Source organism: Perognathus longimembris, chromosome 3 (assembly GCF_023159225.1).
Source record: "Perognathus longimembris pacificus isolate PPM17 chromosome 3, ASM2315922v1, whole genome shotgun sequence".
Classification (NCBI taxonomy): Eukaryota; Metazoa; Chordata; class Mammalia; order Rodentia; family Heteromyidae; genus Perognathus; species Perognathus longimembris.
The window spans coordinates 94,501,408-94,520,383 of record NC_063163.1 but is presented as its reverse complement, the minus strand read 5'-3'; the positions used below and the strand labels follow the sequence as shown (position 1 = coordinate 94,520,383).

General features: G+C 49.5%; 1 protein-coding gene across 1 annotated transcript; it reads right to left on the bottom strand.

The window, feature by feature from the left end:
* Positions 1 to 7,340: 7,340 nt before the first annotated feature.
* On the bottom strand, positions 7,341 to 12,191 carry LOC125349330 (RIMS-binding protein 3A-like). Its single transcript, XM_048343394.1, has one exon. The coding sequence runs from the start codon at positions 12,189 to 12,191 to the stop codon at positions 7,341 to 7,343; it is 4,851 nt and encodes a 1,616-aa protein (XP_048199351.1).
* Between the last annotated feature and the right edge of the window lie 6,785 nt (positions 12,192 to 18,976).

Below are 18,976 nucleotides of genomic sequence, written 5' to 3'. Positions count from 1 at the left end.
GGAACCTACACAACAGAGAAACCTAGGTATTATGCCAGGTGTGGGTGAGGGCTACAGAGGAAAATAGGGTGGGGAGCAGGAATGAGGGAGGAAAGCAATGCCTCATAACTCTGACACCGTAAGCTGTTGGGGAAAAGGTGAGTGGTTCGGTGCAATAGTGAGGGCAGATTGTGAAATTAAGTAAAAAGTTGGCTGGAGCAAGGTGAGGTAGCCTGTCTCTGTAATTCCAGCTATTTAGGAGGTTTAGGCAGGATGATCTCAAGATGGAGGCCATCCTGGGTAACTTAGCAAGACCCAGTTTCAAAATAGAAATAAGTAGATAAATAGGACTTGAGCTACAGCTGAGTGACAAACTGCTTTTATAGTATGCACAGGACCTAAGTTCAATCCCCAGTACTGATACCAGGGCTGGAAAGGTAGGGAGAGGCTTGTTGAATTATCTTTTCTTTCTTTCTTCCTTCCTCCCTTCCTTCCTCCCTTCCTCCCTCTCTCTTTCTTTCTTTCTTTCTTTCTTTCTTTTTTTTTTTTTTTTTGCCAGTCCTGGGCCTTGGACTCAGGGCCTGAGCACTGCCTCTGGCTTCTTTTTGCTCAAGGCTAGCATTCTACCACTTGAGCCACCACACCATTTCTGGCCATTTTCTATATATGTGGTACTGGGGAATCGAACCCAGGGCTTCATGTATACAAGGCAAGTGCTCTTGCCACTACGCCATATTCCCAGCCCATCTTTCTTACTTTTTTTTGTCCATGTGCTAGGCTTGAACTCAGGCCCTCCCATCTATCTTAGGTGTTTTTTTTGCCAGTCCTGGGGCTTGAACTTAGGGCCTGGGCTCTGTCCCTGAGCCTCTCTATGCTCAAGGCTTATACTCTACCATGTGCCACAGCACCACTTCCAGCTTTTTCTGTTTATGTTGTATTAAGGAATCAAACCCAGGGCTTCATGCATGCTAGGCAAACACTCTACTACTAAGCCACATTCCCAACTCTAGCTTAGCTTTTTGATGAAGGCTGGTGCTCTGCTACTTGAGGCATACTTCCACTCCCAGCTTTTTTGCTTGTTAATTGGAGATAAATCTCATGGAGTTTTCTGTCTGGGCTGGCATCTTAGCCTCCCAAGTAGCTTGGGTTAAAGGCCTGAGCCTTTTTTTTCTGGTCCTGGGGCTTGAACTCAGGGCCTGAGCACTGTCCCTGAGCTCCTTTTGCTCAAGGCTAGCACTCTACCACTTGAACCACAGCACAGCTTCTAGCTTTTTCTGTGGTTAATTGGAGATAAGAGTCTCTTAGACTTTCCTGCCTGGGCTGGCTTCGAACCTCAATCCTCAGACCTCAGCCTCCTGAGTAGCTAGGATTACAGGAGTGAGCCACTAGCACCCAGCTGCATGAGTTTATTTCTATGAGGTACCTGGAGTACTCAGTTTCATAGACACAGCTAGGTATGGTTGAGCAAGACAATCTCTTTTTTTTTTTTTTTTGGCCAGTCCTGGGCCTTGGACTCAGGGCCTGAGCACTGTCCCTGGCTTCTTCCCGCTCAAGGCTAGCACTCCGCCACTTGAGCCACAGCGCCACTTCTGGCCGTTTTCTGTATATGTGGTGCTGGGGAATCGAACCTAGGGCCTCGTGTATCCGAGGCAGGCACTCTTGCCACTAGGCTATATCCCCAGCCCGAGCAAGACAATCTCATTAGTCTTCATATGGAGACAAGAGGATCTAGAGTTCAAAGTCAGCTTAAGCTACATGATAAGACTTTACCTCAATAAACCAAGGAGACTGTGATCTGGAAGATGGTGGCTCGAGGCCAGCCTGAGTAGAAGAGTCCTCAAGATGCCACCTCCAAAATAACAGCAAAAAATGGGCTGGAGATATGGCTCAAGTGGTTGAGCACCAGCTGAACAAGCAAGCTGAATAGGCATAGGTGAGATACTAGAACTGATTTCCAAGAAAGAAAGAACAAAAAGAAAAAAGAAAAGAAGAGAAAGATAAAGGGAGGAAGGGAGGGGGAGAGAGAGAGAGAGAGAGGAAGGAAGGAAGGAAGAAAGGAAGGAAGGAAGGAAGGAAGAAAGAAAGGAGGAAAGAAAGAAAGAAGTGACCTGGGTGGTGATGGCTCAGGCCTGTAATCCTAGCTACTCAGGAAGCTGAGATCTGGGAATCACAGTTCAAAGCCAGCTCAGGCAGGAAAAGACCATGAGACTTATCTCCAACAAACTACTCAGAAAATAACAAGAACTAGATTTGTGGATCAAGTGATAGAGTGCTAGCCTTGAGCAAAAAAGCTCAGGGACAGCACCCAGGCCCTCAGTTCAAGCCCCAGGACTGGTACAAAAGAAAATGTTTTTTTTGGTTTGTTTTTAAAGTTAAATTGCCAGCTCCAGTGGCTCATGCCTGTAATCCTAGCTACTCAGGAGGTTGAGATCTGAAGATCATGGTTCAAAGCCAGTCTGGCTAGGAAAGTCCATGAGACTCTTTTCTCTAGTTAACCACCAGAAAACCGGAAATGACACTTTGGCTCAAAGTGATAGAGTGCTAGTCTTGAGCTGAAGAGCTCAGGGACAGCACCCAGGCCGAGAGTTCAAGTCCCAGGACCAACCAAAAAAAAAAAAAAAGTTAAAAAGCCCCATGACCAACCAAAAATAAACAAACAATAACAACAAAATGGTTTTAACCGTTTTACACCTAATGGTATAACTCATTGCTAGAGTGCTTGTCTAACATGTGCAAGATCTGGTGTCTGATACTGGGGAAAAAAAAGTAGAATTGTCTCTTGGTTTCTCATGCCCAATAATGCTGTCAGAAGGGTGTTGTCTTCCCAAATGTAGCCAGAAATGACTGGAAGAACCTTGAAGCACAGTAATTGGGACTACCAGCTAGCTAATTCTATGTGAGGTTAATGTTTGTCAGAAGCTGGGGTAGAAGTGAATATTATTGTTTTGTGGATACAATTTCAGTTTGCAAAATTAGAAGTTCCAAAGAACGTTTTCGGTTGCACAACAATGTGGATATAGTTAAAACACTATTAAGCTGTACAGCTAAAAATGATGGCTCATGCCTGTAACCCTAGCCACTCAGGAGGCTGAAATCTGAAGACTGAGGTTGGAAGCTAGCCTGGGTAGAAATGTCTTTGGAATTCCAATAACTACCAAAAAGCCAGAATTGGAGCTATTGTTCAAGTGGTACAGCACTAGTCTTGGGCAAAAACAGCTGAAACAATGACCAAGTCCTGGGTTCAAGCCCCAGAACCAGCACACACACACACACACACACACACACACACACACACACACACACGATCTATCACTGGTGCTGATGGCTCATGCCTGTAATCCTAGCTACTCAGGAGGCTGAAATCTGAGAATGGTGGTTCAAAGCCAGACCAGGCAAGAAAGTCCTTGAGACTCTTATCTCCATTTAACCACCAGAAAACCAGAAGTGGTACTGTAACCCAAGTGGCAGAGTGCTAGCCTTAAGCAAAAGAGATCAGGGACAGGGCTCAGGCCCCAAGTTTAAGCCCCTTGACCAACAAAAAGAAAACAGAAAAAAGGATCTTCAAAATAACCAGCAAGAGGCTGGGAATATGGCCTAGTGGCAAGAGTGCTTGCCTTGTATACATGAGGCCCTGGGTTCTATTCCCCAGCACCACATATACAGAAAATGGCCAGAAGTGGCGCTGTGGCTCAAGTGGCAGAGTGCTAGCCTTGAGCAAGAAGAAGCCAGGGACAGTGCTCAGGCCCTGAGTCCAAGCCCCAGGACTGGCCAAAAAAAAAAACAACCCACCAAAATAACCAGCAAAAAGAAGGTCTGAGGGCTGGGGATATAGCCTAGTGGCAAGAGTGCCTGCCTCGGATACACGAGGCCCTAGGTTCGATTCCCCAGCACCACATATACAGAAAACGGCCAGAAGCGGCGCTGTGGCTCAAGTGGCAGAGTGCTAGCCTTGAGCGGGAAGAAGCCAGGGACAGTGCTCAGGCCCTGAGTCCAAGGCCCAGGACTGGCCAAAAAAAAAAAAAAAAAAAAAAAAAAAAAAAAAAGAAGGTCTGAAAGTGTGGCTCGACTGGTAGAGAGCAAGGAAAAAGCCAAGCAAGTGCATGGCCCTGAGTTCAAACCCTAGTATTGCCAAAAAGAAAAAGTCATTAAAATAGTGCCTCTTTTTTGACATGCTGAGTATGGAACCTAGGATTTAGTGTGTTATAGACAAATGGTCTACTGATCTATATCCCCATCTCCCATAATGGCACATGCTTTTATTAGGCTTTCCCATACTCTCCCCCTCATCCCCACCCCAAATGAACCCAGGTCTTTAGGAATGCTAGGCAAACTTTCTATTGCTAAGCCACACCCTAGCCCCTTGGTTTTAAAAACAATTGTGAAAGGTGTTTTTCTGTGACCATTGGGCGGAAAGGAGAAGTGGTGGCTGCCCTCAAGGGTTGGTGATGAAGTCCAGTGGGCTGAGCTGGTCTGGGTTCTAACCCCTTCTTCCCCTAGGCCAGCCACAGAACCTGTCTGAGAACCTGTTTGAGCCTGTTTTCTCATGGTAGAAATGGGTCTCTTCAGAGCATCCGAGGGAATCTTGGTGGCACTCAATTCATGGGGACTGCAGTGGCTTCTTCTTTTCCCTGAGTCCTGTAACTTTCAGTTCACAAGTGAGTCTAGACATGAACACCACGGCTCTTCATGTCGTTCGTTCTCCTTGAGGTCCAAGCAGCCATGTATATGTCAGGTTGGGATATCTCTCAGTCAGGCCTTTACCTTTCCTATTCCCACCTTCAGCCCCAGGACAATAGACCTCTAGCCCCAATTCACCAACTTACTGTAAAACCAGCAGGTCAGGCTTCAATGCTTCTGTCCCAGGGGTGTTATTGTTCCAGGCTGTTCTGGCTACATTCTGGAGGGCAGGATCTGTGTGTGTGTGTGTGTGTGTGTGTGTAGGTGCCAGTGTGTGTGAGGCTTGAACTTAGGGCCTGGTGCTTTTGCTTAGCTTTTTGTTTTCTCAAGGCTGCTGCTCTACCATGTGTCCCATCTCCACTTCCAGCTTTTTACTGGTTAATTAGAGCTAGAGTCTCTAAGATTAGTCTGCCTGGCTAGCTTCAAACACCAATCCTAAATCTCAGCCTCCTGAGTAAGATTAAGGCATGAGCCACTGGTATCCAGTTGGTAGTATCTCTCCCTCCCTCCCTCCCTTCTTTCTCTTTTGTTGGTCATGGGGATTGAACTCTGTGCCTGGGCACTCACAGTTCCTGAGCTCTTTTTTTTTGGCCAGTCCTGGGCCTTGGACTCAGGGCCTGAGCACTGTCCCTGGCTTCTTTTTTGCTCAAGGCTAGCACTCTGCCACTTGAGCCACAGCGCCACTTCTGGCCGTTTTCTGTATATGTGGTGCTGGGGAATCGAACCCAGGGCCTCATGTATACGAGGCAAGCTCTCTCGCCACTAGGCCATATCCCCAGCCCCCCTGAGCTCTTTTGCTCAAGGCTATTGCTCTACCACTTGGGCTACAGGGCCACTTCCAGCTTTCTGACGATTAACTGAAAATAAGAGTCTCAGGGACATAGCTAGGTGCTGGTGGTTGATCACTTCTGTAACCCTAGCTACTCAGTAGGCTGAGATATGAGGATCATGGTTCAAAACCAGCCTGGGCAGGAAACTCTATGAGACTCTTACCGCCAATTAAGCACCAGAAAACTGGAAGTGGTGCTATGGCTCACGTGGTAGAACACTAGCCTTGAGCACAAAGAGGCTCAGGGATAGTGCCCAGGCTGGTTCAAGCCCCATGACACCCCCCCCCAAAAAAAAAAAATCTCAAGGACTTTCCTGTCCAGGTTGGCTTTGCACCATTTTCCTCAGATCTCAGCCTGCTGAGTAGCTAGGATTATAGGCATGAGCCACCAGTGCCTAGGTCTCTTCCTTTTTTTTTTTTTTTTTTCCTTCCTTCCTTTTTTTTTTTTTTTTGCCAGTCCTGGGTCTTGGACTCAGAGCCTGAGTGCTGTCCCTGGCTTCTTTTTGCTCAAGGCTAGCACTCTGCCACTTGAGTTACAGCGCCACTTCTGGCCATTTTCTATATATGTGGTGCTGAGGAGTTGAACCCAGGGCTTCATGTATAGGAGACAAGCACTCTTGCCACTAGGCCATATTCCCAGCCCCTTCCTTCCTTTTCTTTATTGTACCAATTTTTGGGCTTGAACTCAGGGCCCCAGCACTGTCCCTGAGCTTTTCTCTCAGTAGAGCTCTACCATTGAACCACAGCCCCACTTTTTGGTAGTTAATTGAAGATAGGAGTCTCATGAACTTATCCTGAGCTGGCTTCAAGTTTGGATCCTCAAATATCAGCCTCCTATGTGTAGCTAGGATTGCAGATGAGAGCCACTGGCACCTAGCTAGCAGTGTCCTTTTAACAGAGTTCCCCATGTGGGGAACATGGGGATGTGGGAACAAAGGATGAACACCACTTCTTTCTATCTACTCTCCTAGAAGGAAGCTATAGAAGGCCACAGGAGGTACAACCACCTCCTTGAGTTATATTACAACAAGTATTAGGGCTCCTTTGAACCTCAGTAGTCTTTCATAAAGTGGGACAATTAGATGTCTTCCCAAGGAATCCCTTACAAAGCAGCATGGGGAACCAGCCGCTACTCAAAAGGAACGCTTAACTGGGAGACACAAACCCTACCCTCACCTAGGCCCCACCAGTGACACAGCCCTAGCACTGGGACTTCTCAGCCCAGACTCTTTGTGAGACTTTCTATGGCCAAACCAGTCTATTCTGAGCTGGGTCCACCCTAAAGAACTATATTTTCCCTTTTCCCACTGGGAAAACATATCTGCTATACTTGGATAGAAGAGTGAGGGGAAAAGAGGTGTGTTCATATTTCCTTTGGTTATGCTTTTACTTCTAGAATATTCTCTTTTTTTCTATGAACATTTTAATGAGGGGTTGAACATAAAATAGAAATAAAATAACATTTTGATTACTTTTTTTTTGAGATGCATACTTTTCTTGAGACTTTCATACAAGGCAATGGGTGAATAATGTTAACCTGCTAAAGAAAACACTGATCACAGGCAAAAAAGCACTTCTTCAAATACATATCAAAGTTACCAACAACTTTGAAACAACTGGTCAAACCTTTCAGAGAACTGGCGTGTTTTGTTTTCTTTGGGAAACAACGCAGACTTCAGCCTTGCTGCTCTCAGAGGCTAGTGGAGATTTGGGAACTGCCACCAGTTTAACACAGTGGTACCTGGAGTGAATGTTGCTTATGGTGGTAGTGAGGGGGTTTCGTGTGAGGGTACATGTGCCTGTTTTTCTAGAGGGGCATGGGAGCCAGAAGCTACCACCCTGAAAGGAGCTATGCTCACTTTGCATGGAGAGACAAGTCATCCAGCAGATGGGCAGGAACCAGACCCCTGTGGCCACTAGATTCCCCATAATAGAATCCCTTATCATCCACCGGCCCATAGACAGTAACCATGTCCCCTGCCCTTAGTGTCAGCTTGCCCTTTGCCCGTCCCCCTGTTCTCTCATCCCTAGGATTATAGTCCAGGGCTGCCACCATTGTCTTTGAGGTCCACAGGGTAGGTGATCTAGAGTTCCTTTGGGGCATTAGTAAGGATCCCTGGGGGGTGGTGAGCTTCTCAAAGTCCTCAAAGTGCCCTTGTGCTGGCAAATGCCAATTTCCATCAGTCAGCTCTGTGCCTACCTCCACCTCCATCACAAGGTGCCCTGGGATATTGCCCACTTTTCCATTGTACTCGCCATGGTAAAAGCCATGGGGGTCCTGGGATCCCCTTACTCTCAGCAACTGTCCTTTTTGAAAGGCCAGCTCCTCCTCTGCAGCCTTAGGATTGGAAGACATGACCGAGGGGTTATAATCAAATAGGGCCACAAAGATCCTTGCTGGAACGTGGGCCTCTGATCCCAGTGGTGAGGTACTACCTCTGGGCATTTTAATTACTTTGTTGGATGGAGCTGGACATAGGACCAAGCCAGGTTCACAGAGCTGGAATTCTCTCTTATCCCCCAGAGCCTGTCCTTGCCCACTCTGGGGCTTGACCGTATTTCTCTGATCTGTTTTTCCTGTATGCCAAGGATCCAAGCACTCTACCTTCTCTTCCTCCAACACTTTGTGGAAGTTGGTGGCATATTTCTGATTAGCACCCTTCTGGGGAGGTATAAACATGTGGCCATCATGCTTTTGCTTGAGTGCCTTCTCAAGGGCAGCTTTCTCCTGATGTGGCTCTTTCCTGGGCCCACGCTCAGGGGACAGATGGCTGACTCCTGATGCAGCACTTCTGCTGTTGTTCACGTGCTGGTACTGAGACTTGCCAGTAGGGAGAGGTGGTCTGTGGTTATAAGGACTCTTCTGAAAGGGCAGGCTCTTTCCACAGCCCTTCTTGGCCTCAGTAGGCTCCTGGGCTTGCTTGCCAGCCCCTTTTGAGATTAGGCTGGACATTGGAGAGGACTTCCTTGGGAGTACTTCCGGGAAAACTTCTAGAAACTTGGCCTGAGGCTTCTCACAGCTTTTAGAGATATAGGAACTAGTTTTGCTATTTTGTGAAGCCTGTGCCAGCTTCTGATGACAAACAGGGAAGGTGACTCTGCAAGTGGATGGGTCACTACAGGTGTAGCTGAAAACAGGGGTCTCTAGTAATGAATAATAGGTGAAGTAGTCCTCAGGGATCTGAGCTGGCACGGAATCCAGGGACTCACCATAAAGTGACATGGTTCTCACCGAGACTTTCTGGCATGTAAGGGGCACCTGGAATTGGGAAAGTTCTAATAGGGTGCTTCCAGCAGTGGCATCAGTAACCTCTGCAACCTTGCACCCATCTGCATACACAGCATAGCCAGTGACCTGCACTCCATTGGAGGACCCCGCTGAATCAATGGTCACAGGGAGCCAGCTGACCACTAAGAAGCCTGGTGAGGCATGGTTTTCAACCAGCACATCCAGTGGAGGGTCAGGGGGTCCTGCTAAGGGTGTGTTAAAGGTGATTGTGGAGGATATTGTTTCCCAGAGCACCTGCAGCAGGTCAGTAGGCAGCCGCACTTCCACCCTCACCTGGTACCGTGTGCCAGGATGTAGGCCTTGGAAAGTATAGCAGCTCACACCTGAGGGGATCAGAGCATGCTCCAGGTCATCAAGGTATACTACATGGGGGTGCCTGCTGCCAGAGATCCAAGTGATCTCAGCTGATGTAGCGGTGACACTTTGCAGGTGAAGTTTCATGGGGGCCACACAGAGCCCTCCTTTGGCCTCGAGAAGGGGTGTGGAGAAGCCCTGTTCTCTTATACTCTGTGGTGAGCCCAACCAGCAGGCTTCTGTCTTCTTCTCCAACATCTCTACTGCTATGTTTTGCCCTTTATCTATGGATACCTGGGCTTCTCCAAGTGATAAGCTCTCTTTCTTCAAGGCTTTGTTTTGCTCAGCTGGTAGTGCAGTGGGGCTAAGGTCAGAGGCCTTGAGTAGTAGGCAGTCCAAGGTGGGGCTGTCTGGAATCTGTTCCACCAAATTGGAAGGAACCAACCCCCGACTACCATCCTCAAGCTCCCCTTCATAGAAGCCATCCTCATCCATGTCCCCAAAGACATACACATAATCCCCAGCTGTGAGGGGCAGCTCCACCTCGGGATGCTCGTTGGGTCCCTCAAAGGGGTTGTAGTTATATCTAGCCAGGAAGATCTTGAGCTTGGGGGTGGTCAGAGCCTCAGAGGCTCCTTCTTCCAGAGAAGCAGACACACTGTCTGATTCTAGATCATCCACTTCACTAGCAGTGTCTCTGTCCAGAGTAAAACAAGATGGTACTGTGGCCCACAGGGACTCCATTTCTGAAGAAGAGTTTGACTGGGAACTAGTTTTCTTGGCTTGGGCTCTGGAGTCCCGAGGTTGACTAGTAGAGTCTTTGTCTGCCATTAGAGTGGCAGTAGCTGGTTCTCCAAAGGCAAGTGGTCTTTCCTGCAGTGAGAGACAAACCAAAGGCTGTTTCTGTTTGTCTCTGCTAGGTAGTGACTGTGCACGATCTTCAGGCCCTGGCTTAAACTTGGGCCTTTCACTGCCCCTGGTCTGGCACTCTGGTGCGTGGGAGGTTTCCTGTGGCTGCTGGGGAAAGTGGCCAGCCTGACCTTGCAATGCCTGCTTCTCCTTCTGGGCAGCCTGAAGGTCCTCCAGGGCCGTCTGCAGGTCATGCTGCAACTGCTGTTGTCTGTCTTGCCCGTGCTCCGCCTGTTGCAGCAGCTGCCCTGCTAGTAGGTCTGAGGCATCTCGTGCCTGGCGTGCACGGCCCAACTGCCCGCTCACGTCTCTGTTCTCCGCTGCCATCTTCTGCACCCAGTCGGCCTGGGCTTGCAGTCGAGCGTTCTCCTCGGCCAGCCAGGCGCCCTTGCGCAGCGCCGCCTGCAGCTGCGCCTCTGCATCTTCGCCTCGCCGCTGCGCCGCCGCCGCCAGCGCGCTCAGCTCTTCGCATTCGCGCCGCCTTGCGTCGAGCTCGCGCTCCAGCGCCAGCACCTGGTTTTGCGCCTCCTCGCAAGGTGGGCCCTGGCCGCTGGCCTCCGCCTCGGCGCCGCCCTTGCCCTGCTGCTGCAGCGTCAACTGCCTCTGCAGGCGCAGCACTTCTCGCTGGGACTCACGCTGCAGTCGGTCTAAGTCGCTGACGTTGAGCCACGGCGCGCGGGGAGCGCCCCCTTCCGGATGCGGGGTGCTGCTGTGGTCCGTGGCCACGCGCGCCTGAAGCTGGTGGCACTCCCGCCGCAGCTCTTCGATCTGTTTGTCCTTGGCCAGTAGCGCGCTGGCTTGTTCTGACAGGTCCCGGGTGCGCTGGCGAGCGAAAGCCTGGCACAGCTCCATGTCGGCGCGGCTCTCACCTGGGACAGGCGCGCTCAAGGTCCGTAGGTTGGTCTCCTGAAGCTTGCGGGCACGGTCCTCCAGACGCCGGGCCAGGCCCGTTAGCTCCGCGTGCTTTACCTTGAGCCGCTTCACCCTCTCATCGGTCTGGTCCGAGAAGCCTGCGCGCCGGAGTTGCTGGTTCTCCTGGCGCAGACCAGAGCAGCGACGCGACAGCACCTGCAACGCCTCCCTCATCGTCGAGTTCTGCTTCACCAGTTCGTTGTAGTCCAGGCCCAGGGGCGAAAGGGTCAGAGCTTCACAGGGCCGGTTCCCGGAGCCTTCTCTTCCACCCGGGTCGTTCGGTTTCCTAGGTGCTGGTGATGGCAGGGGCGGCAGCGAGGGACTAGAAGAGCTTGGGATGGAGGCGTCTGTCGAGGAGGCCAGCATTTCCGATTCAGGGGGCTTGGGGGAACCCAGGGCGCTGTCGAGCGAGCAGGAGCGCGCTGTTGCTAAGGAATCCAGGGAGGTGGCGCGAGCGGGGAGCAGATCTTCTGGGGAACTGGAGCACACCGCGGGCACCAGGTCTAGAGAGCGGGAGCGAACGCGGACGCCATCGCTCAAGTGGTCGAGGGACCCGATTCGACCCGCGGGCTTGGAGGTACAGCGAGCGCTGCTCCCGGTTTCTGTGAGTCGATCTTCCGAGGGCGGCACGGTTTGGGGATCCGGGGACCCCGGCAAGGCCGGCTGCCAACGGAAGTGCTCTAGGATGTACTTGAGGAAGAGCTGGCGCTCCAGGTTGAGCGCCGCCTGCAGGTGGCGGATGCGTGCGGCTTGCTCGCTGTCGTTCTCCCAGCGCAGTTGCGCCAGCACTTCTTGCAGGCGACAGCGGCACTGCGTGGCGGCCATCTCCCGCGCCCCCGTGCGGCTGCAGTAGCCGCGGTTCACCAGCTCCTGTGCCAGCTGGCGTTGCAGCTCTCGGGCCTGGCGCACCACCCCGTCGCGCTCGCGATGCAGCAGCTGTTGCAGCTGCCGCAGTTCGGCTTCCTTCCAGCGTAGCAGCTGCCGGATCTCGGCCTCGCGCTCGCGCTGCACCTCCTCCTGCAGTTGCCGCATGTCCCGGAAGCGCTGCGCCTCCCACTTGGAGCGCAGATGGTCAGCCAGCTGCTGCCGCTCCTGCTCGGCCGACTCCTTCAGCTGGCGCGCCTGGGTGGCGAAGTGCCGCCGTTCCGCCCGCCCGCGAGCGCGCTCCGCCTCCAGTTCTCCCCGCAGCTTCTCCAGTTCCCGCCTCTGCTCCTCCACCACTGCTGCCGCTGGGCTGGGGCTGCCTGATTTCTTGGGCGACGCACGGCCGCCACCCAAAGGGGTGGGCGAATCTTTGGTCATGGTGGCCGCACCCCACCCAGACCCCTTGACCTCACCTGGAAGGCCACGGTTAGCCAACGGCCGCCGCCCCGGCCCCTGGCCAACAGCCCCGCGTGCCCCTTCCGGTGATCCCTAGAGTCCCCGCGTGCCCTTTCCGCCTCAGGGTGGGCCCCCAACAGGTGCACCCCCACCCCTTCCCAAGGGTCTCTCCCTCAGCCAAGTGCCTCTCCCAGATGCCTAGGCCGGTGCTGAACTCCCTAAGACCTCTGCTCAAACTGACCCCTAAATCATCCTTGGATTCCTAGGGGTATTGGGCGGGGCGGGGGGGCGGGGGTTCACTGGTTTCCTGATTCATGACTCTCGGGTCCAGCCCCGGACACTCTTTGAGACATTTGGCAATCTTTTCCAGGCCTAGGTGCTTAAGGAGAAGAGTTGGGTGCTGCTTCAGAACCTGGAGGAAGGCACTGGTGGGTGTTTGGGTCAAGGCTGGAGATGGGATGTGTAAGCATTCCTGACCTGGTCATGACAGGGGTTCAGGTAGTGTGTTTGACAGCTTGTTTGAAAATTACAGCAAGATGTGCCTAAACTTGGGAGTGAGCCCTGGGCTCTTAAAACAACTGGTGATTGTACTCCACCGTGCCTACATTGCTGGAAGGGTTTATAGACCCATGTAGTACATACATTATCTTTTGAAATTTCTTATGCCTACTTTACAAATGAGAAGTCTGAAACCTCATGCTTGGCTGGGTTTCAGCTGAGACAGAGGAAAAGGGCATCTGTGAAAGTAAAAGAACTGACATATGGTCTTCCCCCACTCCCTCTCTCCTTCCTTCTCTTCCTCCCTTTCTCTCTCTCTCTCTCTCTCTCTCTCTCTCTCTCTCTCTCTCTATCTCTCTCTCTCTCTCTCTCTCCTAGACATGGGGCTTGAACTAAGGGCCTGAGTGTTGTCCCTGAGCTTTTTTGCTCAAAAATAGTGCTCTAAGTGCTCTACCATCTTGAGCTATGGCTCTTGGTGGTTATTTGGAGTTCAAAGACATTCTTGCTCAGGCTGGCTTCAATCCTTGGACTTTCTATCTCAGCCTTCTGAGCGCCTAGGATTACAGGCATGAGCCACTGGTACCCACTCTGGACCCATAGTTTTCTTTGTTTAATTATCCAATGGTGTAGGTAGAACTGATGGTTTTGTTTTCGTTTTTGTTTTGTTTTTTTTGTCATTTCTGGGGCATGAACTCAGGGCTTGAGCACTGAGATTCACTGGCCCTGAGATTCTTTTGCTCAAGGATAGCATTCCACCACTTGAGCCACAGAGCCACTTCCAGCTTTTTCTGTGTATGTGGTACTGAGGAATCGAACCCAGGGCTTCATGCATGCTAAGCAAGCACTCTACCACTAAACCACATTCCCAGGCCTATTTTTGCTTTTAAATGTATCAGATTCTCCATAACTTTTTTTGCCCTGGCTGGCCTTGAATGGCAAGTCTGATCTGTACCTCTTGTGTAGCTGAGATTACAAGGGAGAGACACCACTCCTGAATTTCTGACACGTGATTTTTTTTTTTTTGGTTCATCTTTGTCATCATCCAGTGAAGATGCTGAGAGGTAAAGAAGCCTCACATATTTACCAAGTGTGAGTATGGACTAAAATTTGCAAAAATCTTGGGATGGGAATGTGGCTTAGTGGTAGAGCGTTTGCCTAGCATGCATGCAAGCCCTGGGTTCGACTCCTCAGCACCACATACACAGAAAAATCTGAAGTAGCACTGTGGCTCCAGTGGTAGACTGCTAGCCTTGAGCAAAAGAAGCTTAGTCCAGTGCCCAGGCCCTGAGTTCAAGCACAGGACTGGCAAAAAAAGAATTACTCAAGAGGGGCACTAATTGTTCATGCCTGTAATCCTAGCTATTCAGGAGGCTAAGAGCTGAAGATCACAGTTCAAAACCAACCCAGGGAAGCAAAACCTATGAGACTTACCTCCAATTAAGCACCAAATAGCTGGAAGTAGAGCTGTGGCTCTAATGGTAGAGAGCTAGCTTTGAGCACAAAAGCTCAGTTACCCAGGCCTTGAGTTTAAGCTCCAGTATCAGAACAAAGTATTAAAAAATAAGAGTTACTCTAAAGCTGGTCTTAGGGGCACATGACTGTAATCTCAATACTTGGGACACTAAGGCAGAAGGATTGAGTTTGAGGCCAGACTAGACTACACAGTACATCTCCCTTCCAAACACAAGAGTTGTATTATTTGAAGAGATATGCTATGTGAAACAACAGTATAACTATTTGCAAGAGGTTAGTTTGCAAATCCTTGGTTAGAAGTCTCCCTTATTTTTTTTTTTTTTGCCAGTCCTGGGGCTTGAACTCAGCACTCTACCACTTGAGCCACAGCACCATTTCCAGTTTTCTGGTGGTTAATTGGAGATAAGAATCTTGTGGACTTTCCTGTCCAGTCTGGCTTTGAACCATAATCCTCAGCCTCCTGAGTAGCTAGGATTACAAGTGTAAGCCACTAGTGCCTGGCCACATTATCAGACCATATCATCTGTTTTTTTTTCCCCCAGAACTCTAGATCCCTTGGATCACAGGATCTGGGATCCTTGATGATTTAGCTTACATCTCTCTCTGTCTCTCCTCTTCCACCCTGGCCTGGCTGCCATTTCTGCTGTGCTATTAAAGCCCTGAGCTTGGCAGAGCTTGCCTGACCTTGGAGAAGAGCATGGACTTCATCCCAGAAGGCTTTAATCTTCTGGACACACCTTCCATCCACCTCCCCTGTGTGTGTATGGGCGGGGGTGGGGGGTGGGGGAGACAAGTACTAAGGCTTGAACTCAGGACTTGGCTCTTTTTTTTTCCCTAAAGGCTGGCCCTCTACCACTATAACCACAGCTCCATTTCCTGTTTTTTTTTTTAATTGTTTAATTGGTGATAAGAGCCTCATGGAAGCCAGGTACCAGTGACTTAAGCCTGTAATCCTGGCTACTCAGGAGGCTGACATCTGAAGATTGGGGTTCAAAGCCAGCCCTGGCAAGAAAGTCTGTGAGACTCTTACCTCCAATTAACCACTAGAAAACCGGAAGTGGCATTGTGGCTCAAAGTGGTGGTAGAGCACTAGCCATGAGCTAAAGAGCTCAGGGACAGTACCCAAGCCCAGAGTTCAAGCCCCATGACTATCCCCCCGCCCCCAAAAAAGAACAGTCTCATGGCCTTTACCTTCCTGAACAGGGTGGCTTCAAATCTTAGATCTTAACACCATGAGTAGCTAGGATTATAAACATGATCAGCCATAGGCTACTGACTGTCCTCTCTTATCTTTGTGTTGATCTGTCTAATTTTCTGCTGTTTCCTAAATGCCTAGAGTAGTATCTGACTCATTTCAGGAGATTTGTACATACATATCCACCATGGTGTCTTTCCTAGTACCTTCCCAGTATGCTGTGAGCTACTTGAGAGCAGGGTGCCATTGGACTAGCTTCCTCTCTGGACCTTATTCTGAGGCCTAGAGAGTGTGCACTCCAGATTTTGGGCTGATCAAAGGAAGTATAAGGGCCTGAGACCAAGAGTAAAAAACAGCAGGGGAGGCAGAAGAGGCTACATGTGATGGGAGGTTTGGGAAGTGATACGGAAAGGACAGGTGTAAATGAGATCTGGCTGAGAGGAGGGGGCCTGGTGTGACCAGAAACCAGCCCTTCTGGCTGGTTTAGAAAGGCCCCCAAGGCCAAGGATACACTGGGCTGCTGGTGGCTCAGGCCTGTAATCCTAGCTACTCAGGAGACTTGAAATCTGAGGATCATGGTTTCAAGCCAGCTGAAGCACATAAATCTGACTCTTACCTTCAACTAATGAACAAAAAACCCCTAGTAGAAGTATGGTTCTTAAGGGGCAATGGTGATATATGTGGTCTGTCATTGAAATGTTATGTGGTACATGGCTATCTGGACATATTTACCTATGAAAAAGTTTTTTTTGTGTGTGTGTGCCAGTACTAGGGCTTGAACTCAGATCCTGCTTTTCCATTCCAGGCTAGTACTTTTTAAGCATTTGATCCACAGCTCCACTTCCGATTATTTTTAAATTTAATTTTATTGTCAAGGTGATGTACAGAGGGGTTACAGTTACATACGTAAGGCAGTGAGTACATTTCTTGCCAAACTTGTTACCTCCTCCCTCATTTTTCTCCCTCCTTTCCTCTTCCTTAATTCCCTCCCCACCAAGTTGTACAGTTAGTTTACAGCATATTGTCTTGTAGGTATCACTGTTGCATTGGTTCACTCTTTGTCCTATGTCTCGTCATTTTTCCACTTCTGATTTTTTGGTAGTTAATTGGAGATAAGAGTCTCATAGACTTTCCTGCCCAGGGTGGCTTTGAACTGCAATCCTCAGATCTCAGCCTTCCATGTAACTAGGATTGTAGGTGTAAGACACCGGCACCAGTAAGAAAGTATCAATAGTAATTAAAAATGCAATAGGACAGTTAAAACACTAAATTTAAAACATTATTCCAGGGCTGGGAATATGGCCTAGTGGCAAGAGTGTTTGCCTTGTATACATGGAGCCCTGGGTTTGATCCCCAGCACTACATATATAGAAAATGGCCAGAGGTGACTGTCACTGTGGCTCAAGTGGCAGAGTGCTAGCTTTGAGTAAAAAGAAGCCAGGGACAGTGCTCAGGCCCTGAGTCCAAGGCCCAGGACTGGCAAAAAAGAAAAAAAAAAGAGATCTGAGGATCCAAGTTCAAAGCCAGCTTGGTCAGGGAAGTCCATGAGACTCTTATCTCCAGTTAACCACCAAAAAGCCAAAAGTTATTCTAATCTTAAGCTTTATTATAATTATTATTTCCCAGTCCTGGGGCTTGAACTCAGGGCCTGGGCATGTCTCTGAGCTTCTTTTGCTCAAGGATAGCACTCTACCATTTGAGCCACAATGCCACTTCTTTTTCTGTTTATGTAGCACTGAGGAATTGAACCCAGGGCTTCATGCATGCTAGGCAAGCACTGTACCATTAAGCAACATTACCAGCCTGTGAGCTCTTTTGCTCAAGGCTAGTGCTATACCATTTTGAGCTACAGCACCACTTCCAGTTTTCTGGTGGTTAACTGGAGCTAAAATTCTCACAGGCTTCCTGCCCAGGCTGGCTTCGAACAGTGATCTTCAGGTCTCAGCCTTGTGAGTAGCTACAATTATAGGCCTGAGCCTGACTACACTGTTTTTTGCTGTTTATTGGAGATGAGACTCTCACACATTTTCCTACCCAGACTATCTTTAGACCACACTCTTCAGATATCGCTCCCCTGAGTAACTAGGATTGCAGGTATGAGCCACCAGTGCACAGGCCTTTTATTGTGTTTATGTGTTTGTATGCCAGTCCTGGGCCTTGAACTCAGGACCAGGGTTCTGTTCTTGAGGGTTTTATTTTCCCTGTAGGTTGTAGGGCTTGAACTCAGGGATTGAGTATGGTCCCTGAGTTCCTTTTGCTCAAGGCTAGTGATTTTGTAGTGGTGATTTTCCAGTGGTTAATTGGAGATGAGGTTCATGGAGGGCTGGGAATGTTGCTAAGTGGTAGAGTGCTTGCCTAGCATGCATAAAGCCCTGGATTCAATTCCTCAGTACCACATAAGCAGAAATAGTGCTGTGGTAGAGCACTATCCTTGAGCTGAAGAGCTCAGGGACAGTGCCCAGGCCCAGAGTTAAACCCCCCCCCCCAAAAAAAAAAAGTCTCATGGACTTTCCTGCCCAGACTGGCTGTGAACTGCTATCCTCAGATCTCAGCCGTCTGTTTTGTTTTGTTTTGTTTTGTTTGTTTGTGCCAGTCCTGGGGCTTGAACTCAGGGCATGGGCACTGTCCCTGGCTTCTTTTTGCTCAAGGCTAGCACTCTACCACTTGAGCCACAGGGCCACTTCTGGCTTTTTCTATATATGTGGTGCTGAGGAGACGAACCCAGGGCTTCATGTATATGAGGTGAGCACTTTACCACTAGGACATATTCCCAGCCCAAATTGATGTTTGTTTTGTTTTTGTTTGTTTTTTTGCCAGTCCTGGGGCTTGAACTCAGGGCCTGAACACTGTCCCTGGCTTCCTTTTGCTCAAGGCTAGCACTCTACCACTTGAACCACAGTGCCACTTCCTCAGCCATCTGAATAGCTAGGATTATAGGCATGAGCCACCAATGCCTGGTCATGCAGTTATTTATATTTATATTTATATTATTTCTTTAGTGAGTCTTCATTGAGAAGTAGATCATTATAGTCTCTCTTTCTCCCTGTTTGTCTGTCTATGTCACTCTCTTTTTCATTTTTTTCTTGGTTGGTTATGGGATTTGAACTTTGGGCCTGGACACTGTCCCTGAGCAGTTCAGCTCCAAGGCTAGCATTCTACCACTTAAGCCACAGTGCTACTTCCTGTCTCTCTCTTTTTATACAGGGTCTAGCAATGTAGCATAAGTTGTTTTTTTTTTTTTTTTGCCAGTCCTGGGCCTTGAACTCAGGGCCTGAGCACTGTCCCTGGCTTCTTTTTGCTCAAGGCTAGCACTCTGCCACTTGAGCCACAGCGCCACTTCTGGCCATTTTCTATATATGTGGTGCTGGGAATCGAACCTAGGGCTTCATGTATACGAGGAGAGCACTCTTGCCACTAGGCCATATTCCCAGCCCCTAGCATAAGTTTTTTATGAATTACTGATCTTCCTGTCTCTGTCACCAGTGTGTTGGGATTACAGATGTGTATTACCATACCAGGTTCACAGTCACCTCATCATCTAGTTTTGTTTGTGCTGGTCCTGGTGCTGGAACTCAGGGTCTGAGTACTGTCCCTGAGGTTT

What these genes read in the sequence shown, in the direction of transcription:
- LOC125349330 (XM_048343394.1), bottom strand. Translation starts at nt 12,191, where the DNA reads ATGACCAAAGATTCGCCCACCCCTTTGGGTGGCGGCCGTGCGTCGCCC.